The sequence below is a fragment of the Choristoneura fumiferana genome, chromosome 10 (assembly GCF_025370935.1).
Source record: "Choristoneura fumiferana chromosome 10, NRCan_CFum_1, whole genome shotgun sequence".
Taxonomy (NCBI): Eukaryota; Metazoa; Arthropoda; class Insecta; order Lepidoptera; family Tortricidae; genus Choristoneura; species Choristoneura fumiferana.
Window position 1 is genome coordinate 11,260,357 of NC_133481.1, and position 18,813 is coordinate 11,279,169.

General features: G+C 37.5%; 2 protein-coding genes across 5 annotated transcripts in view; both read left to right on the forward strand.

Moving 5' to 3' along the window:
* The window catches only part of LOC141432097 (prolyl 4-hydroxylase subunit alpha-1-like), a 136,009-nt gene that overhangs the window by 16,163 nt on the left and 101,033 nt on the right, over nt 1-18,813 (forward strand). The gene's annotated exons all lie outside the window — the stretch shown is intronic.
* On the forward strand, nt 7,887-16,573 carry dpp (decapentaplegic morphogen). Of its 2 annotated transcripts, none has more exons than XM_074093503.1 (2): nt 7,887-8,084; nt 15,281-16,573. In XM_074093503.1, the coding sequence occupies exon 2, from the start codon at nt 15,298-15,300 to the stop codon at nt 16,408-16,410; it is 1,113 nt and encodes a 370-aa protein (XP_073949604.1). In that variant the 5' UTR covers nt 7,887-8,084; nt 15,281-15,297; the 3' UTR covers nt 16,411-16,573. The 2 variants fall into 2 exon arrangements, with proteins under 2 accessions (XP_073949604.1, XP_073949603.1); XM_074093502.1 differs by lacking the exon at nt 7,887-8,084 and adding an exon at nt 12,223-12,515.

An 18,813-nucleotide genomic window follows, 5' to 3' on the forward strand; every position in this document is an offset into this window, starting at 1 on the left:
CTTAAACAGTCGATTACTTCATCCCACTCGCACAAGTAACAGTGTTAATATGTGTGTAAAAGGCAGCAAACATACGAAGTTTTGTCACGCTGCGAATCTGAATCGATGGCTTCGTTATGACCGCGTAACGGAGGCAGTAGCCGTATCTGCATACGGTAGCAATCTCACTCATTTCAACTTGACGAACGCATGTTTAAAGTAATTAGTTTTGTATTTACTACGCGGATGGATGGCTATCAAGTTTTTTGTAGTACATATTTGGACTGGATATATCGTAGAAGTATTATTTTATACGCTGTGGCGTTAGATTTTGGTTTATATATCGCTGTCTTGGGACCATTTTAACTTAAGAAACTGCATTGAAGTAAGCAAGATAATATAGAAAAAATTAACAGAGTTTTATCAAACTGAAATTACTGCCTTTTCGGCTCTACCTAGAATTTTTAGCTTTATTGAAATAAAATATGTAAAGTTTGAACTTAGAACTTACAAAAATGGTTTTTTGTCTTGTTTTGTAAAACCTGTTCGCAATACTTAGACACTTACACACACCTACACACTTAGGCATTTAGGCACTTTAGTATTTTTTTAAGCAATAGAATTTTAATACAAATATTCCAAACTTGTTTTTGTACATTGACTTTTCAATGCTTCTATGGAAACTTAAATTTCGTAACGATGCTCAATCTCCCATGTATTTTTTTTCTTGTCTCACCAGAAATCGAACCTGAAAAATGTGGCAAAGAAACGTGTTGTTTTTTTATTACACCAAGTACAGATTGATGGACGTATTAATAACAGCACCTACATAATTTATAAATCGCTAAGTAACATTCCTACTTGCGAAGCAATTCAAGGGTGTGAAGTTCCCAATTCACACTGGGCCCGCGTGGGACGTATATAGGCTGGGATGATGATGATGATGATGTAGTAACATTCCTGTAGCTTTAAACTAAAGACGGTGGTACGTGAACTGGTACCGAACCTTTCGGGTAGAAATCCGTCTCGCACAGGGCCGGTTTTATTGCTTGGTGTCCAGTTATTTGCCTTCAAATACTTCTGACTCTTTATGACAGCGGACGAACTGTCATTCAGCAGTTAAAAAAAAATTGTGTTCACTCAGTTAGCCATTCAGAGAGAACTTTATAGATGAAACACATCGTGTCGTGGGTAAAAACATGTCGACCGCCATCATCACAATGTTTTATCTCTAAAGAAAATAAAATCTTGCACCTGATCGAAAGTTTCGATCATTGTTCAGGGCGAGTCATCGCGCAGGCGCGCAGTGCGTAATGTAAGCATTTATCTCGGCAATATTTACTTTGAATAACTCTTTATTGTTATAACTTCGAAGACAGGTGCGTGCACGTCGGAAACAGGAATAAAGAATAAAAACAAGGTTACGTCCGTACTTTTATCTCGGAAATGTGAAAAAAGTAACGACAAAAGTATAAAAAGGAACAATTATTGCGGTTTATGATTTCTTGATAAAGCAAAGCTATTTGTTAAGTTATCGCAGAGGTGATGAGTAAGCGTGTAGTAAAATAAGTGGGAGAGTGCAACCTCAGACAACGGGGCAACCCGTTACGGATACGAGTGTAAAAGTCAATGCTGAGTAAACACGCTCTAAGCTAAGTATACTTATTCCTTATCAAAAAACTGATTTATAAAGTCAAGAAGATAAAAAAACGGAAAATTAAGATTAAATGATCATGGAGCAATCGAAACCCATGCTGTGTCAAATAAGTAGGTGTTGGAGTTCGATTTAGTTAGAAAGATAAGTAGACTGACAATATCTTCAGCAACATCCTCGAATATTTGTGTGATGGATGACTGATGATTTATTTGTTTGACTATAAAGATGTGTGCACCTGGTAATCCATGCATCTTCATTAAATATTTCTAAAGTTCGTTTTGTCGGCTCCACATTGACCAATATTTAGTTGATTCGTATGTCTCAAACTTTAATCGAAAAATAAATACAATATACGGGTTTTTTTTTCAATTTAATTTAGTTGGTATTAAGTTTTTAAGTTAGGTATTTAGTTTATAGTTACGTTTTACTTATGGTTATTTTTTCTTAATATGTATATTATTGGTCTAGTTTAATCCACACTTATATTATAAATGCGAAAGTGTGTTGAAAGTTTTTTTTTACAATTTATTACGATGTACATTAAAAGTATATACCAATAGCATATTTTTTATGTATATGGACAAGCTTAATGCCCTCAGGAAGGAAAAAAATAGGTACATAAACACGGTTGTGACAGATGGTGCCTGGGTCGTGACATTACTGAATGTGGCTGTTTTTCTTCCGTAGTTTTGTTCTTTCGTGACATCTACAAAATCAGATTAGCGGAAAATCAGTATACCTTAAAAGGTAATTTTAAAAATTATATGCATATATAACAATATAACTATATAATAACAAATAATAACAAATCCACAGAGTAATTCAAATGAAATTTAATGTCACAACCACGCATTATATATGTCACGACCATGTATTCAAAAAGTCCACGGCGGTGACATTTTTTTCTTACCATGGTCGTGACAATTTGAAACTTGTTCGGTATAACCTAAAAGACAACCATGGTTTTACAAATCTTAAGTAATTATCTTAAACTACACCACATTACCTACATAATTATGTTTTAAATAATAACGTGACATTGGTCCTTAGGTTCAAAACTCGTACACGGCGTTGACGCGTTAAGGTTGTCTTTTTTTCAAATAAATGACAAAAAAAATGTTTGTGATATACACACTACATTCAGCCATTTGCAAATCTGACAAACAGACAGTGTTGCTGTCCTAAAAAACTTTACAAAGGCTTGCCAACATCAATGTTACTTTTGTACCGAGAACCGTAATTTTGTAGTATCGCTCATGGTCGTGACACAAAAGCTACTCACAAACTTTATGTTGCTCAAAATCACAAATAGTCGTTATTATTTATCTATATTTAAATTCATTTTATAGAACAAAGGTTAGTCTTGCATAATTGCTGTAATGTTTTGCAAAATAACATAACATTTCTTTGGAAAAAACATTTTATTCCAAATTCCGCCAATCTCACACTACACGTTCCGTGACATTTTGGACTTGAAAGTTTTTTTAAAAATATTTTTAATTTTTGTAAGTCAAAAATTATATTCAAAAATAATACTAGATGTAATTTGCTAAGTGAATTAATATACTGTTTACTGATTTTCCTAAAAAATATACCTACTCAATTCTTACAACTCACACAAAAAAACGTAAGAATAAGAAATGCCCATGTTTGTCTGTCCTTCACGTCTAAACGGAGCGACGGATCAATGTGATTTTTGGCATAGAGATAGTTTATGGGCCAGAGAGTGACATAGGTTACCTTTTATCTCGGAAAAATGCACAGTTCCCGAGGGATATATATAACCGAATTCCGCGCGGTCGAAGTCGCGGGCAAAAGCTAGTAATTAGATAATTTTACGAATTGGCTGTGGAAAGAGCAATACAAGAAGATGTGTGTACAGTCAAGGAATTTAATTCATGGGCCACCATGGAACCTTTTCAAAGGAAAAGTCATTACGACTTTCCTTGTTAATTAATGCGATGTCACTATGACGTTTCCTGTGCAATGGTTCCATGGTGGCCAAAGAATTTAACTCCTTGACCGTATGTAGAATCCAATATTTTTTGCAACTTAAGTAAAATAAAATAAAAGTAAAGTAAGTAAAGTTATCTTTCTAAAATTTCAAAAGTTGTTCAAATAAATAAAATGTCCTTGTACTTACTTAATGTCATCGTCTATATGTAACCTTTTTTGTACTTTTTACTATACCAACGTTCTATGCCAATGAAATCGTTAGTGTACTCAAAATAGAACTTTATCCAAACGAGCGTGGTTTTACTTTCAACTTGATAAACGGCCAGATATCAGTGACGTGTTTAGATAGACTAGATCCGCACAGGAAGCGCGCGCATGCGTGGGTTTTCAGACAAGTACTTAGGGATCAAGTGTATCATATCAGAATGGATGAAACAACTATCTGCGTCCTTTTTCAACCAGCTAGGAAGGAAGAGGACGGAGGTACAGTCACGACCTTTAATTTGGGACCCACTCAAGATTGATCTGTCATCTTAATTATGATAATTCAAAGGTTTTTTTTTACAAAACAGATCACAATTTTGTGATAAAGGTCACACTCTTCCACGGTCTTCCACGGTCGTATTAAGAATATGTGAAAAATTGGTAACCGAGCTAGTCGTTCAGGGGCTCGACTCGATCTATTCGATTGTGTCCAAAGACACCTGATAGGTACTATTGGTGCTGACGTCTCTCGATGAGAGCTAAACATAGACGTCGCTAGTGCTGCTGCTTAAGTAGCGTAGTAGGAAAAAAGCAACCTGAGATATGTGTGCATAGGAGAAATTTGTGTCTAGACTCCTGTCCAGCGGTGATGTAGGGGTTAAAGCACGCAGCACGGAATGCTGAGGATCTGGGTTCGATTCCCAGCGCTGGTCTCTTTTTCTGGTTTTTCTGTGCATCCATGTCTCAGTTTGTATTTTCGATACTATTTGGTACGAGTAATAACGATATCACTGACACTAATGCTGACAATGATGAATGTTTGGATACCCTTTGACTACTACTACACAATTGAACGAACAGCCGGTGAAATTACTGCCACTTGAGGTATCTCATCTTAGGCCTCTAGGTTGGCAACGCATTTGCAATCCCCCTGGTGTTGCAGGTGTCTATGGGCGGTGGTGACCTCTTACCATCAGGAGACCCACTTGCTCGTTTGCCATCCAGTCGAATAAAAAAAATTTTTGATGAAATTCTGCACACACATCTTATTATGTAGCTTTTAACACAAAATATTGTAATCGCGGAAAATTTCACAATTCCTACGGGATAACGATAACCAAAATATCGCCGACAAAGACGTGGACAACATCTAGAATATTTAATTATAAAATGATAGAAGTACCTAGTATCTACAACTGATATGGATCAAATTGAGGTCATTAATAATATTTGCGAGTTCGACTGTAGGTATTCTATTTATAAACTTGTTCGTTCGACATAATATATTTAAAGTAGTTTTTAGAAATCTTCGCCCACTCTTGTGATTTTACGAACGTTAGAGATGACAATGTAGTTGGTAATATAATAGTATCGTCAGAATTTTTGTTACACAAAAATTATTGAAATTTGTGTAAGTGTTGTAATTTATGAATGGCCCCTAATAGTTCTAACTACCGGTTCTCTCAACCTTCAGGTTACCTTTTTTTTTATTCGACTGGATGGCAAACGAGCATGTGGGTCTCCTGATGGTAAGAGATCACCACCGTCTTTTAAAACCATTAGGTGGTTGCTAAAACGATTTTTCGATTCAGTGATTTGTTTGCAAAATATTCAAATTTAAAGTATGTAGGTACAAACTTTATAAGAGAGGTAAGTGCCAGCCCCGGGATCGCCTGAGGCCAAAACCAGACGTGACGTCTTTAATAATTTCCCTTTGTATTATTTATAACACATCTGGTAAGTTCAAACAGTTTCACGGACGAAGTGCAAAAAGGTATGCTCGCACATGTGTACCTACTGTGTCTTAATAACGACTTAACTTTAATGTGCCCCCTTTTGACCTCACACTATCTTATCTTGCTGCAATCGGCTAAGTAATCAACAGCACATATTTTGCAATTATGACATTTGAGTGCATTCAAAGTATTATTTACCTACCTATAGGAAGTTTTTTACTCAGCCTGTGGGAAACAAGTTTTAGGGTTGTCTTGTGGTAAGCTTTTATCCCGGATTACAGATACTTACTGCTGGGCGAAGAACGGCGTTTTCAAAAGCCTGCTAACAAGTCCCAGGTACTCATGCCCTAAGCACTAGGTAGGTCATGATTAAGCAAATGATTTCAGAAATCACTGACTCAAAAGTAGGTAGTATTAGTACGAGTATATAAATGCCTTCATAGCGTTCCAATACGGTATTTGACTATTTTGTATATGTTTTATAAATTAAAACTACACAATGCCTGTTATCGAATAGAAAAACAATTTTTAAACTACCTTTACAAATAACAAAGTTATACAGGTTTTAAATTCAAGATTAGACAGAGAAAGACATACTGGCATGTGACGTCACACGCCAGTACCGCCATACTTGCTGCATAGAGAAAAGCGTTTGAGAAAGAGACAGGAATATAGATATTTCAAAAAATCACTATAAATCCAATTTTCAACCGATTTAAATTTTCTCTTCGCTAAACACTATCTGTATATCTATATTTTCATAATAATATTAAGATATGGCAAAATCAGGAGTTGTCAAATACCGTATTGCGTCAAAATGTAGAGCACGTATCCTAGGGTCCGTCAACGACGTGTTGACTTGCGAATAGGCAGGAGCAAATACTGGCCCTATATGTATTACGAAGTGTGAAATTGAAATTAATTATCTTGCCATCCCACGCTAATTTTATTTAATACGAGAGTGAGAGGGACGGTACGATACGAACTTCGATTTTAGAATTTCGTAGTACAGACCCCCCGACTTCACCAATAATTGCGCAAAGCACTTTGTCATCAAAGCGTACAAACAGCGTCAAATTAGGGCAATCGTTACGTCACGCGCGTAGCGCGCAGTGTTGCCAATTTCAATAAATAAAAGTCGCCAGGCTCAATCTCAAAACTCGCTGAAAGAACGTTTAAAATAAATTTGGGTACTAACGGGCTCATTAGATCATTACATTACATTAGTCCCAAAATTTGCATAGTGTACCTATTAGCCGCGTAGCTAGGTGGATTGACGACATCGTGAGAGTTGCGGGCAACCGGTGGATGCAAGTGGCGAGTTGTCGTTCATTATGGCGTTCTAAGGGGGAGGCCTTTGTTCAGCAGTGGACGTCTTCCGGCTGATGATGATAATGATGATAAGCCGATGTAGGTCTTAAGCACGTACGGATACAGGATTACATTTTGAGAAAGAAAGTAAGTTATTTTCCAATTAGAAAAATCTGAACTATTTATTATGCATATGAAACTCTTTCCAAAGTGATTTGACTTCAAAAATCATCTTAGCAATAAAACAATTTATTGCATTTTTGCCTGTGCCCAACATTTAAATTTATCTAATGAGTTTTTTATGATCATTTTGTGGTTAATTTTAATTTGTTTCTAGAAAAAAATGTTACTCTGCTAATTTTTTGTCGGCGTCTTCTTCACAATGACGGTCTTTTCGTAAATACAGGTAGATAAAAAAAGACATGTAATCTCTTAACTGCAAAAGCAGTTTTTGTCATTGAAGACTGTGCCTCTCAATGCAGAGAAAATGCAGCGATGTCCTGGGAACTAGATAACTATCTACATAATTATTATTATGTCATAGGCGGGTTCCCTTTTTATAGACTCGGTTTGTTTTTATTTTATATATAATAATAGCAATAATAATAATAAAGTTTAATTTACAGGCATCCAGTACAAAGTAGGTACTTAACCCAAATTATAAAATGAAATCGAATAAAAAATGAAATTAAAATTGTAATAAAAATAAAATGAAATCCACTAAAAACAAAAATAATGTTCATTTCTTTAAATATTTTTGTAAAATAACTGATGATAGGTGTCCTCTTCCTTTTTTGCAGTCGGTTAAAAATCTATTTATGTTACGGTTTATGAATACATCCCAATCTCATTTTGATACGGATTTAAGCAAAAGTGTAAGGTAATTTCTAGCGACACAGCTAAATTGGCAACACTGGTGCTGGGGTGAGTGCTAGTGTCAGTGCTAGGTGTTGACAGGAGCGGGAGGGATAAGGGTGCGTGGGAGTGGCGGGGAGAGGCGGGGCGCGCGGGGCGGGGCTGCGCAGACGCCGCCGCGTCTGGACCGCATCACTACGCCCGCGAGCCCCGCGCCGCGCAGAATGCTCGCGACCGCTCACGCCGCGCGCACACGGAATCTCGCGCTCAGTGATGCCACCAAACCGCCCTACTGTCATGAACTACCTACTGTGTAAACGTGAACGTGAACCCACTGTGAACAGTGACTGCACGGATTTATCACGTTGGATGCGCTAGGAATACGGGTGAGTCGCGTGACCGCATTATCAAAATATCGGTAACAAAATAAAACGCTCCGCTATTATTGGATAACTATTTAGCGTAGTGATTCGACATTCCTTCCGGCCCGTTAGCTTAATTCTGGTTGCGTGTGTGCGTTATTTACCTCTGTGTTTACAAAAGTCTCCGCTACCTTATCACTGTACGCTAACTCGTCAACTCGTCAATTTACCCAATTCGCTACTTTCGCTACTAACACTTTCCCTAATTCGTCACTTGTGTATAATTAAGATACATTTTCATTTTAACTAAAAGCAAACATCGAACATCAAACGGGGGATTTAAATTAAATATCTTAACTGTGCTCTTTTGGAGACAATTATATGCGGTTATGAGAGCGGTAAAGTAATCAAAGTGACTTTTATTAACTATAAACTTATATTGGTTTAACGAAAGCTGTAAGTGTTCTTCGAATGGCGATCGCGGAGTGCGCGCGCGCCGTTCGCCCGTTGATGTCTTTTACTTTAGCCCCGTGGAAAGTGTATATTTAGTAGGTTTATACGAATTCCAAACATATCATACACCTGATTACTTTGTATTTAATATTGGCTGCGTTTAAACTTTTAATTGCGCCCATAAAACGATAATAAAAAATTAAGAAATCGCATATTCCGTACGGTTAAGGATTGTTAAGGAATGCCATTAAACTGGTATGATGTTGTGTCTCAATATTTATCTCGTAGTTAATTAATAATTAAAACAAAAACTATCGTATCGGATCGTAAATATTTAGGTACCTGTTTGCATGGCACATAGGTATATAAAATCGTCCTTGTATACACTGTAACATAAGAAGTGGCGTAACTATCTACTTTTAACATTTGGGGTCTGTAGCTAATTTATCTGATGAGGTCCTAAACTCCGATGAGGTCTTCAGTTAGTAGGTAGGACTAACAAGTTCGGCCTCCCTAGAGTTAAGGCTCCGTAGGGTTTTGCTCGTATCCTCCTAAGCCCTTGAGTACTTTATAAAGGACTAATCAACACTAAGAATAAGAGAAGAATAATTTATAAAGTACAAATTGTTCAGTGAATAAAGAATTCTAATATTTTTAAAATAATATCCAGAATAACAAAGCAAGTCAACCACGTCTAGGTCTTAAGCACTAAGTTTGTTAAAAAAGGTCAGGACTCAGGAGGCTATACCTAGTTACGCCCTTACACCGCTGAACGTAAATTAATGTAGGTCTGAGTTAATTGATAAAATCGCATATTAAAATAAAATGAATTAAAATATTACAAGGACTTGGAATAATCGATACCCCATAAAAAAAACTCAAAAATGTCGGAAAAATATTAAACAAGTCGTGTCCGGCTTTACCAATTATATTGTTCCTATCAAAATTAAGTAACACCTCTTATTCAAACAATGATTTTTAATTTAATTGCCTTGTTTATACTTTAAAGCTATCTGATAACTATTCATTTGCATATCGCTATGATTGACGTCGAATTGAAAACTAATTTATACCTAACTAAAAGTGACAAATTAAGGTGGTGCTTCCATTGAAGCGGAGCGGAGATACGCAAAGTCGGCCAACGACCAATCACATTAGCTGAAATCTATTTCATCATCAGCATACCAGCCTATACATACCACTGCTGGGCACTGAAATCTATATACTTCACATTATTACATTACAACATTTACATTATATTACATCCTCTCAAAGGTTGCCTAGTAGAGATCCATTAAAGGGATAAGTCAACTCATGTACATGTATCTTAAAGTTTGTTAATTGTGATCGTTTTTTACCTTTGTACAATAAAGAGTTTACTACAACAGCTAATGTAATAAATCGGGCGCATTTGCAGCCTTATTTGATTAATTGATATTGCAATTTTATTTGATTGGGTCAATCGTTTCCCAATTAACGTATAAGTAGAACTGATTGTATGATCTGACCTGTCTTATACCGGGTGTGGCCTGTAATACAAGCAAAAAATAAAACATATAATACACGTTTTATTTACAAGAAATTGTCAGGTTATGTCAAAAAACCTCTCGGATTTCGTTTCCTGGTTTTGATGTAAATTAAATTCGTAATTAAGATTCAATACCGGAAATAATATCGCTAACATATCGCTCTAGCTCATTTTGGTCCAGGCGCTTGGGTTTGGTTTGGTTTTGGTCTTTTTGGCTTCTATTTTGGTCATAATATAAAAAAAAACATAATCTAATCTCTTGTATCCTAAACTGGCAACGACTCTATTTGTAGGGCCAGAAAGACGTGTCAGATATTTTTGCACGCTCCGCTGTGGCAGATATTAATGCTGGTGACTGTACAAAGTGCCGCGGCCGGCGCCCCTAAGACCACAGCGCCCGTGTGCAACGCATACCCTGCACTATACGTAAAGACGCCTCTGATGAGTTTACAGTGACCGTACTCGATAGCGACGGCGTAAATTATTGGTATGGAGAATTGTACAGCGCCGTCGAGTACGTTTATACTGTAAACTCATGGTAGTGGTACAGGTGGCAGAAACCAGTGGTACCTAGCCACCAGTTGCGGACAAGATATAGTATCGACTCAATGCTTGCGTTCTTGCGTCGTTCTTGCGGGTTTGTCTTTCTGTTTGTCGCAGCCAATTTGCTCTGAAAGTACTGAACCGATTGAGTTGAAAATTAGTGCACATAAATAGTACATACCTATGTAAGTTGACGATTTAAAGACAAACGTGTAAAGTAAATAAAAGAATTTTAAACATGGGAGCCACTTTTGAGGGGTAAATTAGAAATAATAAAAAAATGCTAATTACGTAGTGTAATATGGCAAATGATACTTTAATACAGTATTTATTTGAAGTAGTTCCCTCTTATAGCCGAAACTACTGGGCCTAAAATTTCTAAAAAAAAATGTACAGAAAATCCATACTTCAAGTAACATAAATCTATGTCTAAGAAAGTACCTACGTAACCCTCTCCACGCGAGTGTAATTCGCAGTTCTTCACTCGTTTTTTGGTATTGTAGGTATGACGCAGCGGGCCGCAGAATTAATTGTCAACAGCATTGAAAGTCAAAACGGTTCAAAGAAAAACAATATTAATCAATATGCCAGTCAAGCCAGGCGTAGGTACAAGCTTGCGGGCCCGCAGGTTGAGTAGAGCTAGAGCTGCTCTAGACCACTACCGCCACTTGTCAAGGATGTGAGTGCAGTGGCGTACCTAATATGTGCAACCCTTAGCTACCGGTAGCTTTTAAGCCCGGTATTAATTAAGAAAAATCAGAGGCACTAGATTTTCATATACATATAACTAATTACGTATGTATAACACCAAATTTAGGGAGTTGAATTACGCTACTGTGGCCAATAGAACACTTTACATGCGTTGAATCGTGGCCCTACTATTACTAATGACATCAAACTAAACATAGCAAGTTCTGAGACAGTGACCAGCATTGGGACATTTAATTTACCTTGAAATAAGGTTCAAGACTGTTCAAGTTGATGTTGAACACACGTATTTTTTTACCCAAAAACCATTACTTAACGCGATATTTCAATAGCTTAACCCAAGTATAAAATAGGGCCAAAAAACCGTAAAAATGTATTATAGCAAGCGAAAAATACGTTAAAGTTCATTACAATAGGTAGAGTAATGTATTAAATAATTAAAAAGATATCATGGAACGCTCACTATGATGCCAACTGTGGCACAGCTACATATGATAATGTATCTTTGTGACAAAGTAAGTTATGATATGATAGTCTTTTAAAGCTGTCAAAAACGAATTTTGATTGATCATAAAATCGCTATAAAATCCTATTGATTTAATTATGTAATATGATAAGCATGTGAATCATCACACAAGGAAAAAACAAAAGTGTAAGTAAATGAATGTTTTGCATCATCGGCAAAATGTTCTAAAACTTGAATTGATATTTCAAAAAAGGGCACAAAAACTGTATATTTTATTCAGAAGCAACCCTATTACACAAAAGCCCGTAGAAAAAATGGGCATTGAAAAACTATGAATAGGCAGTAAAATCAGGTACCCCGCCTACCTTTTATGTAAACTGTTGTACATATGTAAATAGCGTATTTACATAAGTATAAATTTGGAAGTCAGACAATCGGGTGTTTAGTTTTGGGGATGACTCGAACAAGGCCGGACATACACTTGCACAGACAGAGTTGGATTAAATCCTTAAATATTTCGCACATTTGAGAAATTTATACTTGTCTTTATTTATTTTTAATGAGTGACGAGTAAACATTTATTTTAAACGTTTTAGTTTATTTCAAGTGATGGGTTAAACATTAAACATGTGTTTCGGTCATTGTGTTATAATTTGCAACAGTGATTTAAATAAAGTTTTCTACGGATTCTGGATATAAAGTGACATGGATTTATTGACTCTACGAGGCATTAGATTTATCTACTTAATAATAACAGGTATTAAATTTAATACAATCTATTTGACATTATATTTAGCTGAAAATAAATCAGTAGTGTCTTAGTTAATGCACATAAAATATAAAAGGATCATTTTCAAACAAAAATTAAAGATTAATACAGTAATTGAAATTAAATTTATTATCTTATAAAGCTGTTTTGGAGGTACTCAACTTCACCTGTATTTCATTGCCAAATATGTAAAAAGGGTGAATCGGATTACAAGAACGCAATTTTACTATTTAACAAACTGGATATAATCATGTAACATCGTTGATGTTACAACTTGGGCGGTTGTTTAGTTAGCCTTTATAAATGTGTCTCAATGCTTGTCAATTATATTTCTTTCTTAATTTTTTGTATAGTAAAGAGTTGCATTTAACCAATGCTTAACCGACATTATACTAACTCAGTGAATTAATTAAAATGTGCATAAATAATTACGAGTGCAATGCAATTTCTGGGCATTAGTTAGAATTGCGATAAGCGTGCTACCGGTCGCTCACACTGAGCCCTTTGTTGGCTGGCTGGTAGCATTTGGTTTCTACTAGTTCTCGAAATTGACTCGGTTTTAAGGCGTATTGGCACAAGCGATATTTTTTATATTTATTTTTATAATTTTAGTTTTGTAATTTTAACTTTATTTTCATAATTTTTATTTTGTAATTTTAATTTTATTCAATTTTAATTTTTAACTGTATAATTTTAGTTTTTGTATTATTTTTATTTTTACTTGTATTAACAATGAATTAAATAATTTCTGTATTTTACTAACCATACATTGGACCGTTTTTGTAAGGTCTGAAATAAATGTATTTTACTTTATTTTTTATACAAAATTATATCACTTAAATAACAACAACAATTTAATAACAATAAATAGGCTCAGACTGTATCGTAATGCATTTTCAATACCTTCATTTGATTTTAAAAAGGTTTTTGTTGGACTTATCTTTGCTGACGGTACTTTTTGTTCACTGTACTTATATTGTTATTCAATCAAACTGCATTTTCTTACCAAATTTCAAGTCAATATCAAAGGGTTCTGTTCTGCGGAGACGATCCTGGCTGGACCACCAGAATTTCACTACCAGATTATTGGTCATTACATTACGTGTCGAGCTAACAATTGATCGAAGACCGCAATCAAATAATGCTCCTTGCATAAGATGAGACGACCGGATGGCCAAGTGGTTAGAGAACCTGACTACGAAGCTTGAGTTCCCGGGTTCGATTCCCGGCCGGGGCAGATATTTGTGTGAATAATGGGCATTTCTCCACTAATTGGAAAATCGTTGTTCTTGGCTTTTTTGGAAAAACGTGTTGAGAGTATTTTTAATCCTGTCTAATATTATACCAAAAAAAAACTACCTATTTAATTACAATTTTTCAAACACCCCAAAAACAGTCTCCTGACATGTCCCAAACCCAGAATTTAATAAATATCAGGTAATATTAGCCATGTGTTACATTTTAGCAAGATTTCTCTATTGAAACTAAAAAGATGATTACACCATTAATGATAATAAAGTAGTATTTCAATTAATATGCATGTCATTTTAATAATATTTTTAATCAAACATTGTCCCAAGAGTTCAAAAACAGTACCTACCCTGTTGCCTGATTATGATTAATATAAAAATAATTGATAATATTGACATTTGTGCATACATTTATTTATATAGGTCTACACAACACTGTAGTTATGGCGCAAAACCATTTTTACTGTTCAATTCATCATAGTTTGAAGAGAAAGTTGGCAGGGTACTGTTCAAATTTTCCAATTAGTGGAGAAATATCCTAATACGGTTCGAATTTCTGTTCTCGGGTCTTGGATGTTTAATATGTATTTAAGTATGTATTTATCTATATAAGTATGTTTATCTGTTGCGTAGTATCCATAAGCTTTGCTTAGTTTGGGGGACTAGGCCAATTGGTGTCAAGTGTCCCATGGATATTTATTTATTTATTCTATAGGTACATCTTTCTTCTTTCTTTTCATTTTTCTTTGATGTCTTCTATACATCGAAATTTCGAAATATATTTAAATGATCCAAAAAAAATCTTTCTTTTTAATAAAATGTAACCATCCAGTAGCTTTAGCTTATTAATAAAATACTCAAAACGCGTCAACTAATTAAGTTAACGACTATAAATTTGGCTAAAAATCGCAAGACCGCAGACCAAGTGGACTGGTTAAACGTTGGTTTAAAATAGGTCTTAATGGGTGTTGCCATGAATAGACGATTACGTACTGACTTTTTATGAGGCATTTCCGTGGAAATGTAAACTAAAAAATATAAGTTTATAAAAAGGGTTTGTGTTTTAAATGTAGTGCACAATTATTAACTTTTTATTGGTATTTAAACTTTTTAAAACTGTTTCAAAGATATATGTAATTATATGACTGAAATAGGTAATTGATTTAGATTTAGGTTATGAATAATGGCCGTCTACCAAAATTTAGCTGTTAACAATTAACCTAGAGGCCATATTTAGGGCTCGAGAGTGTATGTCCAGATTTAAATTGTTACACACGAACAAAATAATTGGGACTTTCTTGAAATAAGTCCGCTCAAACTTTGTCAATTGTTTACATACTACATACATACATAAGTGTGCTAATGGCCTATAGGAGAGGAAGAAGGAGGAAGTTTTCATTTAAAATAATTAAAATTGGTGTAACCTATTTTACTCATGGCCTATTTTAAATAACTTATAAGAAATGTAAAAAAACGTTCTAAAGAGCTTTTCCGTCTTTACAGGTGGGTCGAGGAGAATTATGCGTGGGGCGTGCGCGTGCGCAGTGGTGTGCGCACTTGTCGCGCTGTGCGCGCTGCCGGCGGGGGCGCGCGGTGCGCTGGACGAGGCCACGCGCGCCGCCGCCGAGCGGCAGCTGCTGGCGCTGCTGGGGCTGCCGCGCCGGCCGCCGCCCGCCGCGCCCGCGCCCGTGCCGCGCGCTCTGCGCGTGCTGTACGACGCGCGCGGCGCCATGCCCGCGCCCGCCGCCAACACCGCGCGCTCCTACCACCACGCGCCCTCGCGGCTCGACGACCGCTTCCCGCACGAGCATCGCTTCCGGCTCTACTTCAACGTGACCGGCGTGCCCGGCGACGAGGTCGCGCGCGGCGCCGACCTCACCTTCCACCGCGCGGCGGGCGGCGCCGTCGCGCAGCGGCTGCTGCTGTACGACGTGGTGCGGCCCGGCCGCCGCGGCCGCTCCGACCCCATCCTGCGGCTGCTCGACTCGGTGCCGCTTCGGCCCGGCGACGACGTCGTGCGCGCCGACGCGATCGGCGCCGCGCGCCGCTGGCTCGCCGAGCCCCAGGAGAACCATGGACTATTAGTGCGCGTTATCGAACAGAACGAGAACGGCACGGACGCCCGGCAGCCGCACGTGCGGGTGCGGCGGCGCGCCGACGAGAGTGAAGAAGAGTGGCGCGCGTTACAGCCGCTGCTTCTGGTGTACACGGAGGACGAACGGGCGCGCGCGGCGCGCGAGCGCGGCGAGACGCTGCTGACGCGGAGCAAGCGCGCGGCGCGGCGCGGCCACCGCAACCACCGGCGGAAGGAGGCGCGCGAGATCTGCCAGCGCCGACCGCTGTTCGTGGACTTCGCGGACGTGGGCTGGAGCGACTGGATCGTAGCGCCGCACGGCTACGACGCGTACTACTGCCAGGGCGACTGCCCGTTCCCGCTGGCGGACCACCTCAACGGCACCAACCACGCGATCGTGCAGACGCTGGTCAACTCGGTCAACCCGGCCGCGGTGCCCAAGGCCTGCTGCGTGCCGACGCAGCTGTCCTCCATCTCCATGCTCTACATGGATGAAGTGAACAATGTGGTGCTCAAGAACTATCAGGACATGATGGTCATGGGCTGCGGCTGCCGATGACGAAGGGCCGCGCCCGTGCGGAATGTGGACCTAGTGATACTCGTGGACCCAGTGTACATATAGTTTAGTGGCCTCGATCTGTACATACCTATCTGTGTATATATACGTGTAATTATTATTTTATTGAAATGAAGATGTAATAAAACATTAATTTTATACAGAATTGCTTTTAATTTATTCCATTTACATGGTAAGTCGATACGAGACGGTTACAATTTAATTGAATTTGATTGGTCTCAATTTCAAACATTCATGAGATAATTGGATTTGAGACTTGTTAGCTGAAATAGGAGTAAAATTATTAAATATTCAAAATTATTCGGTAGAACAGTTGCCTACATATTATGATAAAAAATGGGTACCTAAACTCTATTTGTTCCGGTTTTATGTATGCAAAATTTCATGGCAATCGATTCAGTACCTAGTTATAGCGTAAAAGTGGAACAAAACAAACAGACACATTTATAATATTAGTATAGATTAGTACGGATACACACATTATACTTATCTAAACCTCGGCCGTGCTGTATCAACGGCAATGGTTGTTTTCGGTGTCGTAGTCAAAATAATTGAGGGCACGCGGGTCCGTGCTTGGCGACGTCTCGCCTGTGCAAGGTCACTGCAAATGAGTTCAATGATTTAACTCAGTTTGGGTTAAGCCATTGTTAAAGAAGTGACGTCAGATGGGTTGCGACCCGAGTCTGAACTTCTGCTTACTCGTCAGAGTGCAATTTTTTTATGTAAATATGAATGCAGTTTTTCTTGTTACTAAAATCGATGACCTGGTTCCGAAGAACAGATCTTCGTATGTCTTATAGTTTCAGACTTTCCTATACTGACCGATATGAATGTTACGCCGTATATTAGTAGACCCAGGGTGGAACCTTTTAATAATCAATTTTACTATGATTTACAAAACAAACGTATGAGATGTCAACATGACATTAGTAGCACAAGGCTCCACCCTGGGTCATGATTCAATTTGGTCGACTGTATCTACAGTCAAGGAAACTGAATCGCTTACCAAGATGGGAGGGATAATTTCATAATCAATTTCGCTATGATTTCTATGGCAGATGTAACGGAACATCAACATGACATCAGTAGCACAAAGGTTCTGCACTGGTACGCGATTCAGTTTATTTGACGGTATAGTCGAGGTCACAGGTAACCTAAATTTTAGTACCTTGTCGCTGTCACTTCATATTTGAATTTTTATATAAAATTGACCGAAGGCATACAGTGACAATGTACGTACTAAAGTGTATAGATATTATTGACCTCGACTGTACCTAAAACATTTTTAAAGTATTAAATTTTGCTTTTCCTTCATTGTGTCAAATTTTTGTGAGGTAAGATATCTTTCCTTTTGACTTAGATGGCAACAAGCTGTCAATATAAGTAGCATGTCGTGATTCACTTACAGCGTAATATCCTACCGTAAAATTCTGCACCTATCTGTTAATTAATCACAATATGACTTAAATAAAAGGACGTATGGGCTCATACCACGTCGCAGGCTTTCTGAGTAAATTTTTTTCGCAAGTATTGTTTTACCTCATTTGTAAGATTGAGAGTAAAATGGAGAAGAAAATGTTTATCTTATTGTTAGTGGTCTAAGTATCAATTTCATCAATAAAATATTAACGTTCATTTTACCTTTAAGGAAAAGCCGACACGCATTTATCTAGCCCACTTTTATTCAAGTAGCTGGCATATGTATTATGCTGTATCGATTACAAACCTGAAGAAGTTTACAAGTAGGGGTTACTAAGTTGAAACTCTAATCTATTCTGCCCTCTTAAAACAAAAGGTGGTATGTCAAAAAAAAGCTAGCTGTTTAGTGTAGCTTAAGACATTCTGCATCAGATGGTACAATTAAGTGTTTATTTTGAGATACCGCCTTTTGTCATAAGAAGGCAGTATTGTGCTTTGATCTGTATAGGGAATCTCAAAATGACAGTTTCACTAAACATTACCAATTCTGATTAAAAAAATGGATGGAGTTAGCTGTAATTCATAGCGTTTTTCCGTATCCATAAAATACAGGAAGTATTGTCCTCAAAGTACAGTAGCTGGAACTCGCCGGGAGATAACAGTTATTTACAGGAAATTGCAGTGAACCTACCTGTATACAGCTGATTAGTTTTCAAAATTAATATTTTCTACTAAACCGTAAACTTTTTGGATGAGTCAAAAATTAGCATAATGCTGATTCTACACCTTCCACGGGAAGATAAATATATATTATAGAACTCTATTATAGTACTGTTAATGGAACTAGTGGCAACATACCAACCTGACCAGGACGGCAGCTGCCTAGGGATTTGCTGGCTGGTGATGTAGATTGAAAATTGTTATAGATTGAGCGCTAAATTATAGTCTAACTTTTAAAATTAAAAT

Excerpts from the sequence above, each read along its gene's own strand:
- dpp (XM_074093502.1), top strand. The coding sequence starts at position 12,464 with ATGGATTTATTGACTCTACGAGGCATTAGATTTATCTACTTAATAATA. Across the intron at positions 12,516-15,280 it reads TATCTACTTAATAATAACAG|GTGGGTCGAGGAGAATTATG; the intron begins GTATTAAATTTA and ends CCGTCTTTACAG.